Genomic DNA, 23,295 nt, shown 5'->3' with positions numbered 1-23,295 from the left:
TATCGTGACGCGCTGGACGCGCTCTAAGAGAAGGCCGTTAAAATCGATTCCCTATTTTTGTTTTCTAAACTTGTGTTGGTTTGTCCGATCGATTGTGCAATCGATTTTCGAATGTACTGTGACAGCCCTAAAATTGACTTATGATCCTAATTGTATTCGTGGTGTTTTAGACCTTTATTATGAAGTATGCACTGCTGGAATAAAAAATGTAAGGAAGGATTTTTGGTATATTGCTGGTTTGGCTGGTTTTCTAGCGTTTGTTGATGTCTGTTGGGGCAGTGTGAACATGATAGTTATTTTGAATACAATTTTAAATCCAACTGCCAACTTGTTTGTTGCGGTTTGTCTGCGGGGTGTGGGTTGGCCTTTAAAAGCAGCTAAACAGACCTACCTACATAACTAACTAGCATGACAAGGCTGAGAGAGCAGCTAGAACATCTGAAGACCAGATTCCCAATCTATTAGTTTAGTCTGTTTTGCTTTTTTGTAGGTGGTGACCAACTGACAAGTTTCCAAAACGCCTTTAAAACCAGCTAAAAACATACTACTGTAACTTTACCATCTTGCCCAGGCAGGGAAGCTTATCTTCAGATGGTCTAGCAGGTTTCCAAGAGACCAGTGGCTGACCAGCAGATAAATGGCCAAACCCCCTCTAAAGCTGGCATGTCAGACCTGCCTAACCTCTTTAGGCTGGTTTAAGCTGTATTTTCCCCACAAGGTCAATCCAGGGAACATTATTAACAACTTTTTCTAGCATCTTCTCTCTCTTTCTGTCTCTTTGTCCTCCCCCTCTCACCTTATACTTTCAAACAAACTCTAAACAAACACCAGCCTCCTGACTAGTTATCAGTATGCTCTGAAATGTTTATAAAATAAAATGATGTGCCAAATGAATATGCTCACCGGGGGGAAAAACATCCAGAGGTAAATACTCATAATCAGAAACAGGTGTCTCGCAGCAAGCAGGTGTTTGTGTTCGTTAGAGAGAGTTCGAGCAGTACAGAGACTTTTATCCTGTGTTCTGTCACAGGGTGCCAGACTCACTCTACGATCCAGCTGTGCTCGTTGACCCTTGGCCACTCAAATCGTGTCCGATCAACACAGAGCTCTTGCAAGCTAGAAACAGTTTGGTAGGTCACCTTTTGAGAACAGAACTTTCATCCTTGGGTTCGACTTTTTTGAATTGTAAGCTCGTTCTCGAATAAGTCATTAGAGGACAACGTAAAGCACTGATCCAGTCAATGACCTGAATACTGCTCCACTGAGTCCAAACATAGCCATCGACCCACTCCTGCAAAGCGCGCCAAATCACCGACACAGAACTACGGTCGGTATTGGCAAAGTCAATGGGATTCACCAGCTCTGACCATTAATGTGGTCAATGAGCCAGTCTTCCACTAAATACAGATTCTGCTTCAAGAAGGCTGTTCCAAAACACGGGACATGGGAAAGACAGAGGCCAGGGGATGGGCATCCGAATGCAGGGCACCAATCTGGGATTTCACACATGAAGGATTCCACACCTGGTCTGTAGAGGACTCTTAGGCTATTGAGCTTGCTACATTGAGTTTTGTCCCGAGTTGACTCGCAGATGCAGCTCTGACCTCAACTTGACACTGTAACAAAAAACGAGCAACCCAAGGGGTCTGCCTGTCATTTCCCATTCAAAGACTCATGTGTCCTACCTCAACTGATTCAGCTTTCATCCGTTTTGCAAGTGCAGAGGATTTTGCACGCAAGTACAGTGGTCAAACTGTGTGGGTTCAAATTTAGCTTAGAACCTAATCATGTGGTTCTTAATTTTGTTCTTTTCATCCAAATATCGTTGATGTTGTAGAAAATAATAACTGAATAGGACTTGTTCCGCTTTATTTTTTTTATCAAAGGTCCTGAAAGAAGTTTGGGATGAGGACTGGGATTTGGGGAACATTGTCTACACTCTGACCAATAGAAGGAGAGGGGAGGCATCTGTTACTTATGCTGAGAGCCATGACCAGGTTAGTAATTTGTACATTTTCTAAAAGATTTAGCAGAACCTTCCTTTCGGACAATGATGATCAACAGTTTTGCTGGTCACCATTCAAAAACACTTTGGTGTAACTACGATGTTTTCTTTACGCTATACAAGGTTGCACAAGCTCACATCTCTATGCTTGTTGTTAGGCGTTGGTTGGGGACAAGTCACTGGCGTTTTGGCTGATGGACAAAGAGATGTACACCAACATGAGTGCTCTTATTGCCATGACGCCCGTTATAGACCGTGGCATCCAGCTGCATAAACTCATCCGTCTCCTCACTCACAGTCTTGGAGGGGAGGGCTATCTCAACTTTATCGGTGAGTCTCCTTGGAAACCAGTTTTGCTAGATACTTGATGCTTTGCTGTAATATGTCTCCTCCGAGGATGAGGAAGTGGGTTTGTTGCCATTCTTGGCAGGCGTAAACAAGTTTTGTAGTGGTTAGGCATATTGAGTTAGTCTAAGGGTTTGTGCTGATCATATATTTTTTAATCTTCCTCATAAGAATTTTACGGAATGTATTTCAAATGGTTAGTTCCAAATATTGGTGTCGTTGCGATTAGCATTTTAAAAAAAGCCAGTTTTTGGCCATGCGAACTGGAGCCTGGTACGAAATGTCTGCGTGTTTCCACAGACTTGAGAAATGATCAGTGGCATAATGCTTCTATGTTGTTTACCTGACTATAACCAGTGTAAAAAACAAACATTGCATATCTCAGTGTTTGTTTAGGTGTGCGGCACTGGCATGTTGTGCTTTTCACAGTACCAGGAGTGATTTTAATATTTAGATACAGAGGAATGTTGCACAATATTATTAAATTTCTCAACAAGACCACAATAGACAGACCATGTCGGTGGTGCTATCAGACTAGTGGCCTAAAAGAACGCAAAGTAAGTCTGTACACACATCACAAAACAGGAAAAGAAACTACGCTCAGTTGTGCTGGGCCTGAGGCTGTAAAAGATTGCTGTCTAGATGAGTAAAGATGTCTTTCATTACAAGCGCACTCCTCTTCTATCAAACACATAAAAGCATTTCACTTTGTCTGCTCATCCATGTCTGTGCAACAGTACTAAAAACAGTAATATGTCCAAAGGTCACCATCTTTGAATCTCTCCATCTGCAAATAGTAGGTAAAGGCACTCCGGTATAATTGCACACAAAGGCGAGTGGTAGAGCACATTCAAAGTGAAAAAAAAGGAAAATATGCCTGACACTTGAAACAGTCAAGGCCAGACGCAAACAGCATTGCCATCAGATCGATGGCGAGGCAGTCGTTTAGCCCGTGTTGAGCGAGAACAAATTGTTCAAGCAAAAGAATCAATCCGACATGTCAAGCCTAAAGCTCCTCATCCTCGAAAATTCCTCTTAACTCAAAGTGAGAGAAAGGCCAGAGCTAGAAAAAAAAACATTTTGTGAACATGGAAGAGGACATGCCTGCATTTTAAGTGGAAATTGTGTCCATAACATCAAAATGTAGCTCTTTTTTTGGAAGGCCCGGGACTTTGTGTGCTCATCGTTATAAATGCTGTGCTCACTGTGGATGTACATGACGTTACATAAACTAAACCGCTTAACTATGGTTGACATTTTTTCCATGATGATGCAATGAAAGAAAACCTATATTCTTTTCCCTCTTGTAAACAACCCTAGTAAGACATTAACATTTTAAAAAAAAACTTTCACAATAACACTTTTCTTTAATAAATCAAATTTAAGTGCTTTTTAGAGATTGCCCCAATAAAACTGGACTCCCAAACTGATTTCCCTCAGTTCTAGTGAGTAGACGTAAAGCAGAACATTGTATTTTATGTTTAGTAACTGAATTATGAACTAGTGTAAACTGCGTGAAGAAGCACTTGGTGGAACAGAGCGAGTTTGTCCTGGCTGTGCAGGTGTAAGACTAGACTGCACTCCTTCTCAAATCAATGCTCAGTTTTGCTCAAATCCATCCACACAAACACATTGATCTCTCTCCCCACTGACGCTGTTAATTAGCATGCTGCGGCTACATCATCTCCTGCACCAGCCGACACGCTAGCGCGGCTCTGTAAATATTCCAGCCTGCTTCTGAGGTCGCTGTTTGAATCGTGAAAGCTGCTTCAGCCGTGGCAGATTAACATCCGTTGGTTCATGGAGATGGTTGTGGTGCACGTCCATTCCTCTCTGCCCTCTTTCTCTCCGGATCATTGTGCTATTGGGCATTGATGTTAGCAGTGTTCCTCCTCTGATTAGTAGTTCTCTCTCATTGACTTTGGCTCCTCTCCTAGGAACTAGAGAACTGATCAGAAATCGTTATGCCTGTCTGCCTCTGCTGTTTGTTATTACAACCATCATTGCAGGTTGCTGTTATTTAGGCTGTGCATGTGCATACATGAGCTTAATTGGGATTTTGGAGGTGGGGGTGGGGGGTGGGGGGTTTGTTCAAATAACACTACAATAACACTACAATATTTTCTCTCTTAAACAGCTCATTTCTTTTTCCCAACATGCCAGCAGAGCAAATAATCCACCAATTTAAACCCGCTATCTGCACACATCCAAGGATTCGGGGTTAGCGTGGGAGAAATAAGAAGGAAAAAAAGAAAGTTTCAAGTTAAAAGGAGGTTAAATAAAAACAAGAACGAATCATCCTGTCACTGGTGTATGTGGAAGTAGAAGCAGGAAAACACCAGTCCTGATTAATAGAAATTTCAGCAGGAGATCAGAGAAGCATTAGCCTGACAGCGCGGAGGCTGCCAGACAAGGCCTGAGAAGCACACAGGAAGGCAATATGCCTGAAGAGGCTTTAATTGAATTTGAAAGGGGAGCCATTTTCTTTGCGCAGTGAAAGAGTTTCATTTGTGGGCGGGAAGCGTTGGCCTGTATTTTATTTATTTACTGTTTCAAGTACCTCTTCAGTCTTTTCCAACGGAACAGGGTAGTTTGAGAACTCAGAATCAGGGAACAAAACGTTCTTTTCCCCTCTTCTGTTTGTTTCGGATATCTCTTGTTAATTTGACTGCTCTTGCCGTTGTCCTTTTGTTTTACAAAGTTCTGTTCCTGCTGGTTCACTATAGCAAGAACTTTTGTAGTTAGCAACATAGAGTTTGATTTGATAAAAGACCTTGTGGGAAACCCAATTTAGGTGCTCTTATTTCTGTGTATCATTGAAGTAAATGTGACTAAACTTGAAAACAATTTGCATTCCTCAACCTAAAGTGGACATTAACTATTGACCAGAAAGTGTCCAAACAAACATGTTTTTGTGAAATATTTGGCTTGAAAAGTGTGCTTTGCAGTCTTTCCTTAAAATAAATGTCACTTTATGTGATATTTTGTTATTTACTGCAACGGCATTTGTGCATTTTAAGGGTGGCTTAATATGTGTGTTATTTGATTTGTGGTGAAGTAAAAGTGTGCTCCTACTGAAATAGAGAGGAAGTTATTCCTCCTATTAGACAGACTCCCATTCCCCCTAATTAAGACAGGAAGAGGCAGACGGCAAGCAAATTGCACACTAAACAAAAGCAGCCAGACACACAGACTGTATAGTTAAAAGCACCCAGCTAAAGTTGGCTCCAGGTTATTAAGACAGAAGTTTGGAGTGTTATTTTGGCAGAGGTCTTACCCAGCATTCTTAACAGGGAAACCACAAGGTCGTAGCCTTTGTGATGCAAAGGAGTCTTGATCTTGTTGTTTTGTTGTCTGAATGCCCCTCTTGTGACTATCAAAAACATAATGCAAAATGTAACTTTTGTATGTATAAGCATATTTAAATTTATAAATAGTAACTTTGTGTATGTATATAAGCATATTTTTGTATAAAGGTATAAAATTAGCGTTCAGTTGTACTTGCCAAGGGAAATGCTATTATTATTGTGTATACTTACGGATTTAAGTGAGTGTGCTATGACATTTCTAAGTGACTGGACTTAAGATGGTTACCTGGTGGATGATAAAATTGCCATAAAAACCAGAAGAAGGGACCCTGGTTGAACTGTTTTGAAGTATGAAGTGACAGACTAAACTTGTTAACTATTTTTGATTTTTTTTTTTTTTCATGATGCAATGAAAGAAAACATGTATTCACTTCTCACTTGTAAACAACCCCTATAAGACATTAGCATTTGAAAAAAAAAACAACAACAACAACTCGGAGTTAAGAAATTGGTGTGACTCACACTTTTTTTTTTTGTTGAATAAATACAATTTAAGTGCTTTTTATATTCAACTGAATTTGGTTTCCAGATACACTTGACTGATCATAGTATCCTACAGAGCCAATTAGATGTGTGAAGGAAGTTAGAAGCGTACAATTAATTACCTGTTGTTTAGAGAGCTAATTCAAACATAACAGGTAGCTTTGAATTAGGTTAATTATAGCTGGCTGAAAATGCAATTTCTCATGAAGTCACACTTCATTTATCACATACAGTACATTAAATATTCCTCACCTTACAATGGATTGAAAAGTGCCTGTCATTCTCAGAACACAAATTGTACTGTTTGAACTCTACATGTCCATGTGTTGTTTTTTATTTTTTATTCTCAGACCATAATCCAGATTGAGTCTCATCTTTTAGTCCTGGCTCTGCTGGGGCCGCATACAAGTCACATTATCTTTAACAGTGAAGGCAAGAGCTTCTCTCTTTGACTTCAAATTGACACTGAACTCAAAGACCATCTAATCTCCACCTTGCAGCTTGTTACACATGAAAGAGATGGAGAGCTAAAAAGAAGTCCATTTCTTATTTATGGGTTCATTTGGAGGGCTTTTCATGCAAACTATTTAAATCCCATTGCAGCTCACCAGGATCTTTGGCCTCACGCTATAGTAACCAAAGAGAAACTTGACTTCAAACATCACTACACGTCAGATCAGATTATTGGCTTAGTGGAATCTTAAAAGGGAAGTGTGTGTGTGCGTACACGCTTTTTGTGTGGTTATTTAAGGCCAGACTGCCTAATCAAAAATTAAAATGGTATGCTTACTTTAATTGACAAATCTGACTCTGTCCTATTCAGAAGGTCTCTGTGGGGAATCCGCATGGTCGTGGCCTGATGTTTTTGATCTTGCTGTTTTGCTGTCTTAATGCACTCTGGTGACTCTTACAAATGAATGACTTGTATCAGCATTTTGTAAAGTGGTCAAATTAGCATATTTAGTGGTGCTTGCTAAGGCAAACACTATTTCTGCTGCTCGTTCTTACATGATTTGGACTTGTTGCACCATTTGAGCTATTGACATGAATGATACCTGAAATTGTCTGAATTTTTAAGAAGTACGTTGTTTCTTTTCTCAATGGGCGTTTCCTATCGATTTTCAACTAAACAGCCAAAAAAGTCCATAGACTTGCTCTGCAGAGACATAAGACTTACATGTTCAAAAGTAAGTTTTTTTTTTTTAAGAAATAAATTTTCTTAATCAGCAAGGATGCATGAAATTGATCAAAAGTAGCTGTAAAGATGTTTACATTGTTAACAAAAAATCTATCACATCTATCATAAAAATCTATAAATTCTGTACTTTTTTTATATTTCAAATACATTCTTTTGAACATTCTTTTAATCAAAGGAAACTTAAAAAAACAGTTTCCACAAAAATATTAAGCAGATTTGATAATGGCAAATTGATACTAAGAACTGTTTATTGAGCACCAATTCAGCTTTGCCGTCATATGAATGAATAAAAAAATTAAATATAGTCAAATAGATAACGGTTATTTAAATTTGGAATAATATTTCACAGTTTTACTGTATTTTAGATCAAATAAATACAGACTTGGTGAGAAGAGACAAAAACGGAAAAAAATCTTACTGACCCCACATTTTTATCAGTAGAGCATAAACCTTTGAACTTCAATGTTTTTTGTGTGTTTTTTTAACATTGCATTGTCAAACCAACATTAAATGTTTGTCTTGACAGTCTTTGCTTTTTAGTTAAACATGAGTTACATAAATGTCCTAACATTTTCTTAGAATTCTTACAATGTCGAATTGCAGTTCTGAATCCTGTTTTTTGCCTCAATGGAAATTTGAAAGCAATTCTCAGGTCAATACTTAAAACTACTTGACAGCCGCCTAGCAACACACTTATCAAAACTACTCAGAAGAACACCTAAGCAACCACGCACAGTATCAATATCCTGGGTTTTGCATGGGCATTTTCTTCAGAAAATTTAAAATTCTACTTGTGCTTCTGTAACTTTTTCAATCTCTGGATTGTAGCATTTGCTGCCGGCTGTAAGAATATTTTTTTTAGCTTTTAACCTGCACCTCGACAGCAGCAGTCCTTCTGGCCTTGAAGAAATCCATCTCCCTTGTATGTTGCCATGTTATTGCTCCCATATTGATCTAACCTTCGAAAGATACGGTCTGACACCTTTTACCTGTCAGTCAACCAGTGGCTTGAAGTGAGCTTCATATATCTCTCAAAAACACTCATGCATACAACTGCAGAATTGTGCACAACACAGGCAGTGAATCTATAGGAACTTCACACATGGCCACCGTAATTTACTCGGGCTAAACTTTCGCCCGGGATATCCATTCCACCGACAAACATCGGATCTGTTCGCTTAATGCCCTTTTCAAAGCTTTCCCATAACTTCCAGGGGTACAGTGAGCAGTGAATAATTTAAGATTATCTTAATATATGTGCAGGGGGAGAACAGTGGACGTCTCTTATCGTGGTGTCTGTATTCAGTGCATGGGACTGCACGATAAGGCTCATGACGGAGGTGACAGGGGCGGTAAGAGAGACAAAGTGTCTCGTCATCTTCACTTTCTTCGTTTAATTATGGAGTCTGAGCTGTCACGGTTCTTTGTGCGGGCGTTTGCCACTTTCTGCACTGCTAGCCTATGATCTGTCTCTCTCCAGTTGACACATGATATGACTCTATCAGAATTATTTGCCGCAGAAGGTCCCCGTGCACGTTAAGTAAAGTTCAAGTGGAAGCTGAGGGATTTGATCGCTCTGATATACTCTCTCTCTTTCTTTCCCCACTTTTTATTTCTTCTTCCTGCCATGGATCCTTTAATGTCTCAATGTCCTTTTTTTGCAGCTTTTTTTTTTGTTTTATTTGTTATTGATAGAATTTTTTTTGACATAATATAGGCCTGTTGGGGCCGGTTCCATAAACCTCTAAGACTAGTCGTACAAGTTAGACATAAAAAATATTTAAGACTATTCATAGCTTTTTTAAATCAGTTACATAAAACGTAGATTGGCCTAATTTGATACCGAAAAGTAAGACTGCCCCTGACTAACTAAGACAAAGTAGAACATGTGACTGAGAAAAAAGTCCATGAAAATGAAACTAACTGAACAGTGGCAAATTTCGATTTTTTTATTTTAGTTGTCCTCTTTCATAGACAGTTCTTTTCCTCTTGCTGTGTAAATATGTTTGAATTCTTATTATAAAACGGTTAGTTCCAATCCTTGATTCTGATTGGTCAATAGCTGTGTTTTATTCACAATAAAACACTGCTATGACCGCTTCACCCAACGGTTCTATGTATCACTACCATCACTACACAAGACCCCTAGCAACCACTCTTAGCAACTTAAACATATGTTTGATCTCATTGATCTTGTTCCTTGAAGCTATAGTAGAGTATTGTGAGAGATAGAGTAAGCGAGTGTACCTGCATTTACAGTAGACATAGCATTTCCCATCAGGTCAGTCCTATATTCATAATAAAAAAAAACATATGTTTGAATGTCCGCTGAAATATCTTGTCCTTTTAACAGTTAATGGGTTTTCCGTGCCTATAGTCATCTGTCAGTTGCGTCTTCCTTCTCCGTGATCACAAGGTTGAGTCCCTTCAATGTAAAAGTCTTCTCTACCGACTGACTTACTCATAAAGACAGTATTTGCCGCCATCCAGCCAGCCGTATTTGTACATTAAATAATGTATTTAAAGCAGTACATTAAATAATGTATTTAACTTCTGTTGCTCGGTTAGGGACTATTTTTTTTCCAGCGGAAGGAAGGCTTTTAGTGATTTTACTTTGAGTGTATTTGTACCACTCGTTGAAAGCGAGGCATATGAGGAACATAACTACACATGGTTATGAATTCAGTAATGAACTGCCTGGGATATATGAATATATCCAGGCAATATATATGAATATAATGGCTGGAAACTATAAAAAAGGAAACAAGAAACTGGAGAGAAACTAACTAAAAGTTCATGAAAATCAAGTTAACAGAGAATAACTGTGACGGTTATAATAGACGCATTCATAATAATGCAGGTAAAATTTTAAATAAATCATATTTAGTTCAAAACAGTGCAGTGTAAGAAAATCTCATGTGAAAAGGGCCTGTAGAGGATGTAAGATCGAATATTTTTATAACACGCTAAATTACCTTAAAATGCTCTGTGGCATGTTTACTTGTTTGTGATAAAAGCTTTCACCAACTTTTACAATCTTCATTTTTCAAACTTTTCTTTCTCCAGGTAACGAGTTCGGCCATCCGGAATGGCTCGACTTTCCCAGGAAAGGAAACAACGAGAGCTACTATTATGCCCGTCGCCAGTTCAACCTTGTGGACATTGAGCATCTGCGATACCGACAACTGTACGCTTTCGACCGTGACATGAATCTTACAGAAGACAAATACGGGTGGCTGGCTGCCGGTCAGGTGAGATGCACATACACACATTGCTAAAAGTGCATGCCTCACACTGGTTTTAACCTACAGAAGAAAACCAGTGTAAATCTCCTTGCTGGATCTGTCCTTGCCATCTGTTAAACTGTGGGGAGCTATTTATCTGCCATATTAAATGGGATATGAGATGCATGGCCCATATGATAATGAAATTGCATAATACAGCCAACCAGGCATGACTCTCAATAGCAGGAAGCCCATTTCACACACACGCACCTTGTACTGAAGACAGTAGAAATAAGATTTCCTCCGTATTGAATGGTATAAAACCCTTTTCTACGCTGGGGTTCACAGTTTATGTCAAATTTATGTATCAATGCAATTAGAGGCGCATATTGTCTGTAAAAAAGTGTGTTTCCTAGCTTGATCCTCAGACAAGTGCCCCAAACCCTTGAAAACCACAAAATCAGACCAGCTAAGAGCAGCAACCCAGGTTTCTGCAGGTTTAGGATAGTTTTTTTTTTTAGCAGAGTACATCTGTACTCACATCAACAATTGACTTATTTGTTTAAATTATTTCTCAAAAAAAACATCTGAGAACTCATGATCTAGGACCAACATCCGAGCAATAAAATCTTCTTGTTTTTGCTTCTATCAGGCGGCAGTCACGACTTTGAATCAAGCTGATAAGGTGATCGTATTTGAACGCGCAAACCTGTTGTTTATTTTCAACTTCCATCCCTGCAACAGCTACACTGACTACAGGGTGGCAGTGGAGCATGCTGGGAAGTATCCTTTCACCAGGGAGCTCCACAAGCTAGCACATCTTAGTAATGGAGTGTGTTTATACGTGTGGGAGTGAGATTATATATGTGTACTGTATATTTGTGTACATATAAGTTGTGATATATACAGACTGAGTGTGTATTTACAGTGTGTGTGTGTGTGTGTGTGTGTGTGTGTGTGTGTGTGTGTGTGTGTGTGTGTGTGTGTGTGTGTGTGTGTGTGTGTGTGTGTGTGTGTGTGTGTGTGTGTGTGTGTGTGTGTGTGTGTGTGTGTGCGTGCGCGCGCACTTCAACCCTTCATGGCTCTTTAGAGGCCGACCTGCCATTGGTTGTGACACATTCCCATCGATGTTTAAAGACGAGTTTGTACGTTAAGGAGGAAGGGGGAGGGGGAAATAATCTTGACAAGTCTTGAAAACACATTTAATTGGCTGCAGAGATGCTATAGGTTACTTTCATCACACAAAACGAGCTGCTCATGCCTTTGTGTGTGCGTGGGTGTGCGTATGTGATGCTGTGTTGGGGCATTCAGGTTGCACCAATGGGAGTTCGTGTTTGTATGGAGACTCCAATTAGGATGAGAGAACGAGACCCACTATTACGAGAGAAACTACGCCTCATCAAACATCACCCACTCGCATATATTTGCTCATACAAATACCCTCACTCACCAACATGCACCGAAGAGAAGGCCTCAGCCTGGTTAAAATCCACAAAGATGAAACCAATATCGTTGTTTTTGCTAGAAAGGGCTTTTAGCATGTAGCGGACAACACAATTACCGTAAGCCAGAAATCGGCTAAATTAAAGGCACACTGTTTGTTAAAAACTTGATAAGAGTCCTGCCTTGAACGCATCTAAATGCAAATATTGAATTATAGTAATAGCACCGCTGCTACCTACTGGTGACAGGAAGTGACGTGTTTAACACTGTGATGCACTACTAGCAACATACTGAAATATGCCATTGAGTTCATGCTAAAAAATGTTAGCAACAGGAAGTTGTTGTAACTCAAGCATACAATTTCCAATCTGCCCCACGCGTTGGCCTGGCCTGAAGACATCTTCATGACATCTACATGCCAAATACTATGTAAAATACAAAACTTTTTCTATTATTATTAATATACAATGTATTGTTTTACATTTTAAAATAGTATTTGGCTTAGTTTGTTTGGCTTTATTTGTTTGGGCCAATTTTTTTGCATTGATAATATATTATTATTATTAAAATAATAACAGCTTTTCACTTAAATTGTTATGCTGACAATATAAAATATAATGAAAATGCAAAATAAACAAATTTTTACTTGTGCTCAGACTTTTGGGCCCCAATTTGCTGTATGTAACTGTCGTAATTCTAGCCTTCATTTATTTTCAAGGCTCTTATTTCTTGTTGTCATGAGGCTGTGCTTGTGCGTGAGTCGCTGGAAACATCAGAGTCTTGTTTGTGAGCCCATCGGAATGGACACACCTATACATCAGATCAATAAAACAGCAAATTGTGCTGGCAAACAGACCACAGCAGTCTGCCTCTGATGGGGTGGGATCTATTTATTTTGCCCCCAAGAACAGAGCTCTATGTTGGGGGGGGCTTGAGTTTCTGCAAGGGGTTTTCTGCAGTCTCGATGCTTCGGGGAAAGAGAATGTGATCGATAATGCGCTGTAGGAGTATATCTCCAGACCTTTCCCTGCACCTCTTTCCACTTTTATGTTTCATTCAATGTGTTTTTGCTCGTAGTCTGAATCTTTTCGCAGTCAAGGAAAGCGGAGAGGGGATACTACTCGTCTGTGATAGTCAACAATTGCTTAGGAGGCCCACTTTGCCAGGCAACGCTTTGATAAATAAGTAAAAAAAGACAAACATTACGTGTGCATTTCAAGTTTGGAGCTGATACGAAGAGATTATCGTTGCTTGTTGCCAGGTGAGATCGTTTGAAAATGGCAACACCCTTTTGCAGTTTTAGTCATGATGAAATATACTTTTTCTTACAAAATGGATAAGTTTGGAATTGTATCCGTTGAACAAGTTGTTTCTCTCCAGGTTCACTGTACGTGTTGTGTTTTTTATATTTTGGCAAATATTTGTTTACGTAGTGAAATATACACACACAGACACACACACGCATCCATTCAAAAACCACTAAGCAGTTTTTAACAATGGTAATGAGTATCCAAGCATATTATAATGATTTCTGAAGGATCTTATGACACTGTAGACTGTGGGGACTGCGGTTTTGCCATCACAGGAATACATTACATTTAAAAATATATTAAAATAGAAAAATTTTATTTTAAATTGTCGTAATGTTGAACAGGTTTACTGGTTTTACTGTTTTTATCAAAAAAATGCAGCCTTGGTGAGTATGAGAATTCTTTAAAAAAACATTAGAAAAAAAAATAGAAGACAAAAGTACTGGTTAAGAACAAAAATACTGAATAATAAGTTTTAAGTTTTTTTTTTTTTTTTTTTTTACAGTACAGGGGCTTTGTCATCTCTGCAAACTCAACCTTGCCCTCGCTTTCAAGCTCAATTATAAATGTCCCCACTGTCAAGTAATAAACACCTCTGCAAGGCACAGAGGAACACGTGCTGAATGGCTAGTTTGAACCGTTTCACTAATGCACTCTCCAGCAGTTCCAGACTCGAGCGAGCAGCCCTTCATTACAGCAAACCCAGAGCAGAGGCCCTCACCCACCCAACAGCTCCGCTCATACCCCCTGGTTTCCTCTTCAGAGAACAAGGGCTGCGGGGAGCAGCCGGAGATGAGCTCCACCAGCTGAAGGCCTCCCACCAGGGCCTCTATTTAATCATGGCCCAGGCAGCGAGCCCGCTTGGCGGGGAATAAAGACACCCTTTAGCCAGGGCCACTTAGGCTTCCTCCAGCCCCTGCCGCTGCCCTTTCTGTGTCTTGCACATGAGGGGGGAGCCCTCTTTCCATGCCACCAGCCGCCTGGCTTTGAAGATGAGAGACGAGGGTGTTAGAAGTGCACGACCGGCGGAAAGAACGGTAAATATGGCCCATGTGCGCCTCCCCGAACACCTAATCGTTTTGTGTTTGCTCGTGTATTCTTCTCATTAAAACATCGCCTTTAACCAGAGTCCATGTGGGCTTTGTGAGAAAAAAAATCATTTAATCCGTTCCAACCCTGAAGCCATGAGCCTAAATGTAGAGTTTAAAATGGCATTGATATTCAAGTGGCGTTGTGCTTTTTTTGACCTGCCAGTAGATTTTTACCATTCTCTTTCTCTCGACGGCCTGTCCTGTGCCTCTGACTCTCAGCGCTGATACTGTAGATGTTGAAGTGTGAATCCCACCAGGACAGCAGCTTGATCTGTCTTTAATATGCTGTGAGTCACATCCCCATTATATCTCATGCGTAATACAGTCAGTGACACACACACCTGATATGGAGGTCTAGTTTTACTTTATATCTGTCGTCCCTCGTTCCCATAGCTGTGCTGCTGATCGGCTGGAGCCGTTACTAATCGCTTAAACCTGATCATTATGCCAGATTTCTTCTCTGCTGGAGTGTTTTGTTTTGGGGAAGGCAGGGACGAGGTCTTGGAGGACGATCAATCATTTTTCCTCGTGGGAGAATATCGATCCTTCCGGTCTCCAGGGCCATGAAGTGCAGAGGGGACATTCAGCCAATCGAACGGGTCAATAAGAACGTGGCTGGCTCAAGCCAGCTTTTGATAGGTGATCACAGCTACGCTTTCTGCTGGACTGGTAGGGACAGTCACTAAAACAGGGTTTATACGGATGGTGATTTTCCCATATAGACAGATTGAATGAAGATAGTTATTATTTAAATGTGACCCATGCTGGCAAAATGAGTCGCAAAGTTTCAAATTTTCCTAAATTATGTACTGCTATTTTCGCATTCTCTATTATAAATCTTCACAATGATGTATGAATTGTGGGAATCAGACAAAAAGTAATGAGCTATACTTGTTTAAAATGTATAAAGTCAATTTTGAGAAAAATCAAGTTAAAGGTTCCAAAAAACAAAAACACCCAACCATACCTTAAAATCCCAGGTAATAACACCAAATTTGGCACACACCAATTCAAATCCAAATATCTATAGGAATATATTTTCCCCCCATAATACCACAATTGTTTGATTAACATTAATGAGACCGTAGACTGTACCGCACGGATCTAATATAATTTTACACATCAAATGTTTTTCTCCAAAGGTTAACCAAATATTAATTTAAGACATAACAGATCATGTTTGCGTGAATACTCACCAAGACCGATATTTTGAAATACTGTAATTCTGTGTATATATATATCGCGCACTGTCTTTGTGCACATGCATCGGACATCAACATCAACTTTTGAAAATCACATTTCATTCGATCAGACTCATGCCATCGAGAATTCGCTATGAATATTCTCAAAGTTGGAATGCTGCAAACTGCCTGTAGCTCGTAATTAGCCCGTGCGCATTCCGACGCATTTTGACTTCACGGGTCACATACGTATTTTATATTTCTTATTATTTTATTTTGATATCATGGATAATAACTTTTTGCAGTTTTTCTTCGATTGGGTTTACATGCACAGTAAGTCGCATTTTCAAAGTCCAACCACACTCAGAGAAGCATAAAAGGAAATAAGTCATCCAGACTCTATCCCTACAGAGAGTGTAGAGAGTGCAGTCAGGTCTACAGCTGACTTAAGGGTTCCGCAGTTAAAACGTGTCCGGGGGCAAGTTATCTTTAGATCTATTGGGGTGCTGAGAGAAAGGACCATCTTCAACTCAGAGAGCTGTATATCCAGGATGGCAGGACTTAGTGCACACTTGGGAAACTTTTCTCTGCATTATTCATGAAGACTAATGCACAAAGTTGAGGTAAAAGGCTACAGATGTAATGTTACATATTCGTAGGACACGCATGACCACTGCGAAACAATAGCATTAATTACTTTGGCAAATACATGCTGTAATCTTTTTAGTGCCTTGGGCTCATTCATATTTTCTGGCTGTGTTTGAAATCACACACCACCACAGGACGCTACTCTTATTACATCTAATTTTTGACTCATTATTATAAAGTTAAGATATATTTACACAAAATTTAACCCTGGCTGTGAGACCCAAGCATTGGCATTGTCTTTTTCCAGGAAGTCATTAGTTATAAAAAATATTGATATGTATTCATATTTTATTGGGGGGAAAGTGTTATAGAAAAGCGTTATAATTCAGTATGCAAGCAGGTTTTCAATTCCTGGAGAGACTTTCCCAGCAAGCTATGAGGCTGAATTTTGGATAATTTAATTCCAGAGCAGTTTATGTATATTGCTGGAATGAATTTTCTATCCCTTATTATGTTGAGAACTGTAAAATACTTATGTGGAATACTTATTTACAATATTTGGAAAGATTTTAGGCAGTATGGGCAGTCACCATGTTGTGTGACTCTGGCATGCTGGGTGATCCAAATAAATATATGAATATAAATACATATACAGTATAAATATTTTTCCTGGCAAACATGTTGCTATGAGACATTTTAGAGTGTGTACTGTTGTTATATGCTTTTTGCCCATATTTGGTGAAAAATTGCTTAAGAGTTGCAATTTTGAAATTGTGGGTCAATGAGTTAAATATAATGAATTTATTTTAATTATCAAAAAATATATATTAAATGGTCATGTGACATCAATGTAATACAGAGCCCCTAAATGGAAATAAAAACACACATTCATCTCAATGCTCAATGCAAAACTTTCACTAGAGAATGCAAATGTTTTCCAAGCAAATGCAGTTTCTCTGGAGAACACAATACTTTTGCAAGAGTACGCAAAAGTTTGTGAGTGAATGCAAAAGCATTGAAATTCCTTTTAAAAATTTTCCGGCCATTTCATTTTTTTTCCATCACCATGCCCCCTTAGGGGCTCTGTAATATACAGTAGTTTGAAATGTACATCATTCACATTCACAAGTATAACAAATAGTAATCGGCACACTGTGTGTAGTGCACTAGTATACCATTCTAAACATATACTGTAGTCTTTGATTTAAAAAAAAGAATGAAAGTAACTTAATAGTTTATCTACACTGAGATGAAAGTCAACATGAATCTTATGAAACAAGAGCTTCCAGGTCTGTTAGAGCGGTGTGTTATAGTCTGGACAGTGATTTAAGGGCAGAATTAAAGTATGGGGAAAAATGCATTTAGAAGCTTTAAAAAAGGGTGAATTGGCTAGAGAGAGAAATGATAAGCTGTGTTTGAAATAAGAGAGTCGGTCAAGGTGGAGAAAACTTTCAAACAGATAAAGAGAGAGAGTGAGAGGTCATGTGGGTATAGATTTTAGATTTAGGATATTAGATTTTCTACAGTTCAAGGAGTTTAGGTGAATGGCCCACGGCTGTGTTGATTCCCAGAGTGCTTCCTGTGGTGTGGAGCCCCGATTCATTCCCCAAGAGTCGCTCAATCCTTCCGTAGACAGTGGAGGAGCCTGGTGGAAACTACCGTCCTCCGTTCGGAGCTGGTGGGGTGCAGCTCAAAGAGAAAGCAGCCCCTTTCCAAACAACCGCGGGGAAAATAGGAAAGAGGAAAAGAGGCGTTGGAAATGCATGACAGCATGCAGGAAAAAAGACTGAAATCAAAACCGCAAAGAGATTGCTTTCCCTCCAACCTTCCCAAAGATGCAGAAATTCTCTGAAAATCAAGCAGCGGGGTTCCTTGGGAGGGTGAGGTTCTGCTCGCGCACACGGCATTGTGGTCTGTTTACTAGATTCAACCACAATCCCTCTCAAATCCCCAATTTTACACTGAGCCGTAGCGTTTTTATTGCCGATTTTAAAACTATCACGGCAAGTCGGCGGATATAATCTCTCTCCAAAATGATGTGCTTTGCCAATTCCTGAACCTGATGCTTCCCCCCCCCCCCCCCCCCCCTCCTCCGTGAGGTTTTTGTTTGTGTGTTTGTTGAAGGAGTGGAATTAACCTCTTGGGAGTGAGAAAGTCAGGTCTGGATCAGATCCATAATTTTTGGAAGTAGAGATTGCCTGGTTTAATTAGAATAAGTTTGCCACCTGCCCTTCTTATCCAGCTCACAATTAAAAAACGTGTTTGACTTCCTCTAATCTCTCCAGCAGCTGGCAGCTTTTACGAGCGTCGCCATAAAACTCACCAGTTGAGAACCGCTGATTTAAAAGCGGTTAATGTATTGTAAGTCTGTGAAGGCATATTAATTTAGTCATCGTAAAACGTTCTTTGTTGCATAACGGGAGTTATTTTCCGTTGGTTGTAGATGTTTCACCTCTTCAGCAGCGGTCAAATGTCAGAAATAATTTTTCAGTAGCAAATGACTGATTCAGATTCATTTATTCATGCTAATACATTTAGCATCTGCCAATTATTTTTGTTTTATTTATTTTCTTTGTTTATTTACTTATTTTGACCCTGACCTTCAGGGCTTCTTATGACCAAAAGAAGAAGAAAAATTACACAGTATGCCAATACTGTTATCCAAAAAGCTGTAAAAATGTGTTTTATGAGTTGCCCTTCCAGGCATTGAAAATATATGCAGGAATTATGCAAAAAATAAAATATTTTCTGTTTTGTTATAATGTTAGACCCCGCATAAAATATATAACATTAATGTAAGAAAAGGCATTTCATTTTTGCCACTTTGCCCTTCACGACTTTTCTGTTCAGATCTATGCATTCATTTTCAGCACGCATAGCTAAAATTTGTTCACTCCATAAGAGTTCACAGTTCACGCTTACCAAGCTAAAGTGTTCATTCATTTGCACGATGCTGTGTCTTAACTGCACTTTATGTGATTTACATCTGGGATGTTTGATAATAAGAATGCACTAACCTGTAGTATTTTAATTCGATTTTCTCTTCCCAAAATGCAATAGTTTAGAGTGAGTGGTGTCCCCGGCTTCTCTCTTCACCGTGTGGAGCCTGTTCACTGGTCTGAGTGTGAACACACACACACACACACTAACACGGCTCCAGTAGGGGGTAAATTATGTTGTAGCTAATGATTGCGTTAGCTATTGGGGGGGCGTAGAGGATTGCCTGAGGTTCTCCACAGGAAGAGAAGGGTGAGATATGTTCCTTAGACACAAACTCTTGACTAAAGACTCAGATGGATTAGCCATTATAATTATAAATGTCCTTGTGACACATAAAGTATACTTACTGACAATCATCGCTTCAACTCTCCCTGCCAATTCCCTCTGACATGAATCAGTATGTGGTATACATGAATTCAGGCACTAGCAGGGTCCTTGATCCACTAAACATTGGGACACTGACGATTCAATTACACGTAACAGGATTACAAGGTCACAAATAAAAACCTAGCTGGTATTTATCATCAAAATTGCTGCATTCCACTTCCAATATACTTCTGGTATCATTTGTGTAGCATTCAATTGTCATAAATGTAACAAATATGCAAAGTAAGTTGCTTTTTTTTTTTTTTTTTATACACGCATATATGGCAGATTATTGTATCTTATGATTGATATAAAAAATACTTTAATGTTTACAAAAATACAAAAAGTAATGTTGTGAAAAATTATACAGTTTAAAATAGCTGTTTTCTATTTGAATATATATATTTAAAAAAAATCATTTGATGGCAAAGCTGACTTTTTTAGCAGCCATTACTTCAGTCTTTAGTGTCCACATATAATTGTATAATTATATGCAGTGTATTCTTCTGTTTTCTCTATGCATTGTCTCATTGATTAGAGGTCTCTCACGACAGCAAATGTGCATGTGTCTCACCTCAGAGATGTAGATAGAGATCCATGTCTTGTGTGTCATTTGTCTGGTGGCTTCCCTCTCTTCTTGAGCTGTTACTCAACAGAACAGCCATCCATCACATCTCATGCGTTTATCATTATCCGACCAACCATCTGTCCCTGAGCTACTCTTGACGAGAGAGAGGGAAAGAATAAGTGAGAGATAAATGCGGTAAGCGCAAGACCAAAGAGCGTCTCCTTACAGTTCCTTGATCATGTTTCGTATCAGATATAAGATCAAATTGAACTCGGACGAGCTGCAATATGGAGGTCACGGGAGGCTTGTGCGGGACACGGAGTTCTTCACAGAGCCCATGCCTTTCAATGGCAGAGCCCAATCATTTCTGGTGAGTTTCATCTCAACTACACCTTTAAACTCTTAAACCTTTAACAAAAATGTTGGGTAATGTAGTGAGTAACAATCTGGACAGGTCCATGACTTCAAGTTTGCACTTTAACAATGAACTCAATTCACCCTATTTCCGTCACTATATTTTTCCATTGTCGATTTCGATTTTGTCCCTTCCACTTTGTGAAATTACTTGCGACAGGAATGATTCTGCATCTCCATTGGTCAAGAAGGAGTCTTCATTTTGTTTGTTATAGTGGGTGTCGATCTGACACTGGAATTTGTTGTCTCAGACCACAGTCTAGTTAAACCACAAAACAAACTGCAAACAAATGTGTCCATGCTCCTAAACCCATAACTCAAAGCAAAGATATACTAGACAAATAATTCAATGTGCAGTTGTTGATCAATGCATTTATCCTCTAAAGCCACAAAATCCCAAAGCAAATAGAGGCAGATGTAGAAATGAAGTTATATGAATTAAACATCCATGCATTTGAAATGGTCAGCAAGATTGATTGCTACCTTAAATTCTGACCTACCCTGTTATGAAGACGTTTATCAACTTAATACACTGTTCTCATGAACTGATCTCATAAACAGTTTTTATTTTTTTTTATTTTATTTTTTTATATATGAACACTGGCTCATCTGAGCCAGTCTGTGAAAGATTTTGGCTTTTAAAGTTTCCATTTTATCTCCTCCTCATGTGCTGGAATGAGCAATGAGCCATAAATGTCTTGTTTTTTTATATACTTGCCGTTTAAAAAATGGATCCTTGTTGTCTCTTGTGTACATAGCTCTGAATTAAAGCACACTAGCTGTGTGGTATAAACAGAACCTTGGTTCAGACCCTAGAGAAATGCTACAGTTACCTGTATAAAAATACTTTACCTGAACTAGCTCAAAACAGCAGTGCTTCTAAAGAGGTGAGCACACTAGTATTTCATTATGCAATGGTAATCTTCAGAGAGTATGGCATTTATTGAAAAATACAGCTTTAAGGTAAGAGCAAGATATTGAATAAATCATGATCTCATTTCGGCCTCATTACAGCTAGTTGAATTTTATGACAATCCACTTTATATAGTCTGAACTCTGAAGGTGAGCACTGCTGCCCTTCCCATAAATCAGCTGAAGAGTTTTTGCAGAGCGGCCCAAACGGATTCTGGTTTGAGGCATATAGGCTCTGTATGGAGTGTGAACGTTCTTCATGTTATGTAAATGTAATTATTGCTATGTTACGGTTGTTTTGGAGAGTTTGAGATCTTTGTGCAGAGTAACTGAATGTCATGCTGTGTAATATTTTGTATCCATCCAGTGTAAAGGTTCAGCATCCAGTGTATAGTGTCTTTGTGCAGTGTGAATGTTCTTTGTGTTTTTTTAGTACTTGCAGTGTACTGCAGTGTAAAGTTTATTTGCAGAGCTCTAAAAGTTTATTGTGCAGTGTAACCATTACTATACCAGACGTGAGCTATGCGATGCAACAAAAGCAAACACAACCCATTTATAATTAGTGATTCGGTCTACATTGGATGCGGCGCAAGGAGACACAACAAACTGATGCCCTGTTCTATTTCTAATGTTCTGCAAGCACCCACACTAATTTTGACATAAAAATACAAATGGATTTGCAATGGTTGCTTTGTCACATTCAGTATATACATGTTTTTAGTGCAGTTTGAAGGTTCAAAGGTAAAAGTTTGTTTATATTGTAAAGTTTCTTTGTGCATTCCAATATATCTTTATGCATTGTGAGGTTTCCTTATGCACTATGTTTTTTTTATGGTCGTAATTTAGTAGTAGAAATGTTGTTCATACAGTGTAAAAATATGACATGTGCATTGTATTTCCATTATACAAACTATTTGCTGCTTTAATGATCCAAAGTTTTGTATGGAGCCATTTGAGTGTGCAGTGCTTGCCTGGATACAGCAGATGACTCCAAACACAACTCTGGAGATGGAGATGAACCCTGGGGGAGGTTTTAGGCTGAACTTCAAAATGTTCCCCATACCTGATTTATTTTCAGAGTTCTCAATCTGTCTCTATCTTTCCCTCTTTCTCTCCCTTTTCTCCACTGCCAGTAACTGCCCATTCAGTCATTTCCCCAGGCTGTTTTCTGATGGAGCGCTGGGGCCAGGGAATAAGGTAGGCCTGTAACGAACAGTTGAAAGAGCCATCTCCAATCAGTTAGCCTGTGAAAGCCTGGGTAACTTTCTGTTCATGGTATAAGCTTTCTGTTTAGCTTTCCTTCTCTCTCCCTCTCTCTTGAGGCAGGTCCATAAACACACCCCCTTGGTTTCATATTGCTATTGATCTTTGGCTGCCCCTTATTTATAGACTGATAAATGTATCATTTGTTTTCTCTGCTATAGAAAGGAAACTCGGCCTATTAGTTTCTCAACGTCTTCCTCTTATTTATTCTTTACGGTCTGCCTCGCCTTCCTTTTCATAGTCGACCGGCTAGGCTGCTTATTAAGGGTATACAGATGAATAAAAACGATTGATGAATAGGAGGATGGTGAAACAAACATTTTCCTAGTAATCACACTTTCTTAGCCATATTAGATCCTGATAAAACTTGGCAGAGGATGAATGAATGAATATGAATGAATAAAACAAGGTTCATCATTCAATGTAGGAGAAACCATGAGCAATTGTAAACTGCAGATGTTTTACATTTTCATTCATAACTTTCAAACTGCTACAAATGTACCTGCCATTGTTTGGTATAAAAAAGGCGGGAAGGC

The 23,295-nt window shown here is 39.1% G+C and overlaps 1 protein-coding gene across 3 annotated transcripts in view; it reads left to right on the top strand.

Annotated features, from left to right (window-relative positions):
• gbe1a (glucan (1,4-alpha-), branching enzyme 1a) overlaps positions 1 to 23,295 on the top strand; it is a 114,453-nt gene that overhangs the window by 78,310 nt on the left and 12,848 nt on the right. Inside the window, exons 11-16 of one of the 3 annotated variants that reach the window (XM_079600673.1) lie at positions 1,887 to 1,997; positions 2,164 to 2,335; positions 10,466 to 10,650; positions 11,276 to 11,406; positions 20,423 to 20,540; positions 20,745 to 21,928. In XM_079600673.1, the coding sequence (XP_079456799.1) occupies positions 1,887 to 1,997; positions 2,164 to 2,335; positions 10,466 to 10,650; positions 11,276 to 11,406; positions 20,423 to 20,540; positions 20,745 to 20,750 (723 nt within the window). In that variant the 3' untranslated portion in view covers positions 20,751 to 21,928. Of the gene's footprint in view, positions 1 to 1,886; positions 1,998 to 2,163; positions 2,336 to 10,465; positions 10,651 to 11,275; positions 11,407 to 20,422; positions 20,541 to 20,744; positions 21,929 to 23,295 lie in introns of those variants that run through there. The other 2 variants (XM_079600672.1, XM_079600674.1) reach the window with 2 other exon arrangements.

Source organism: Phoxinus phoxinus (assembly GCF_949152265.1).
Source record: "Phoxinus phoxinus genome assembly, chromosome: 23".
Classification (NCBI taxonomy): Eukaryota; Metazoa; Chordata; class Actinopteri; order Cypriniformes; family Leuciscidae; genus Phoxinus; species Phoxinus phoxinus.
The sequence above is the reverse complement of the archived record's forward strand: the minus strand, read 5'-3'. Positions and strand labels throughout refer to the sequence as shown.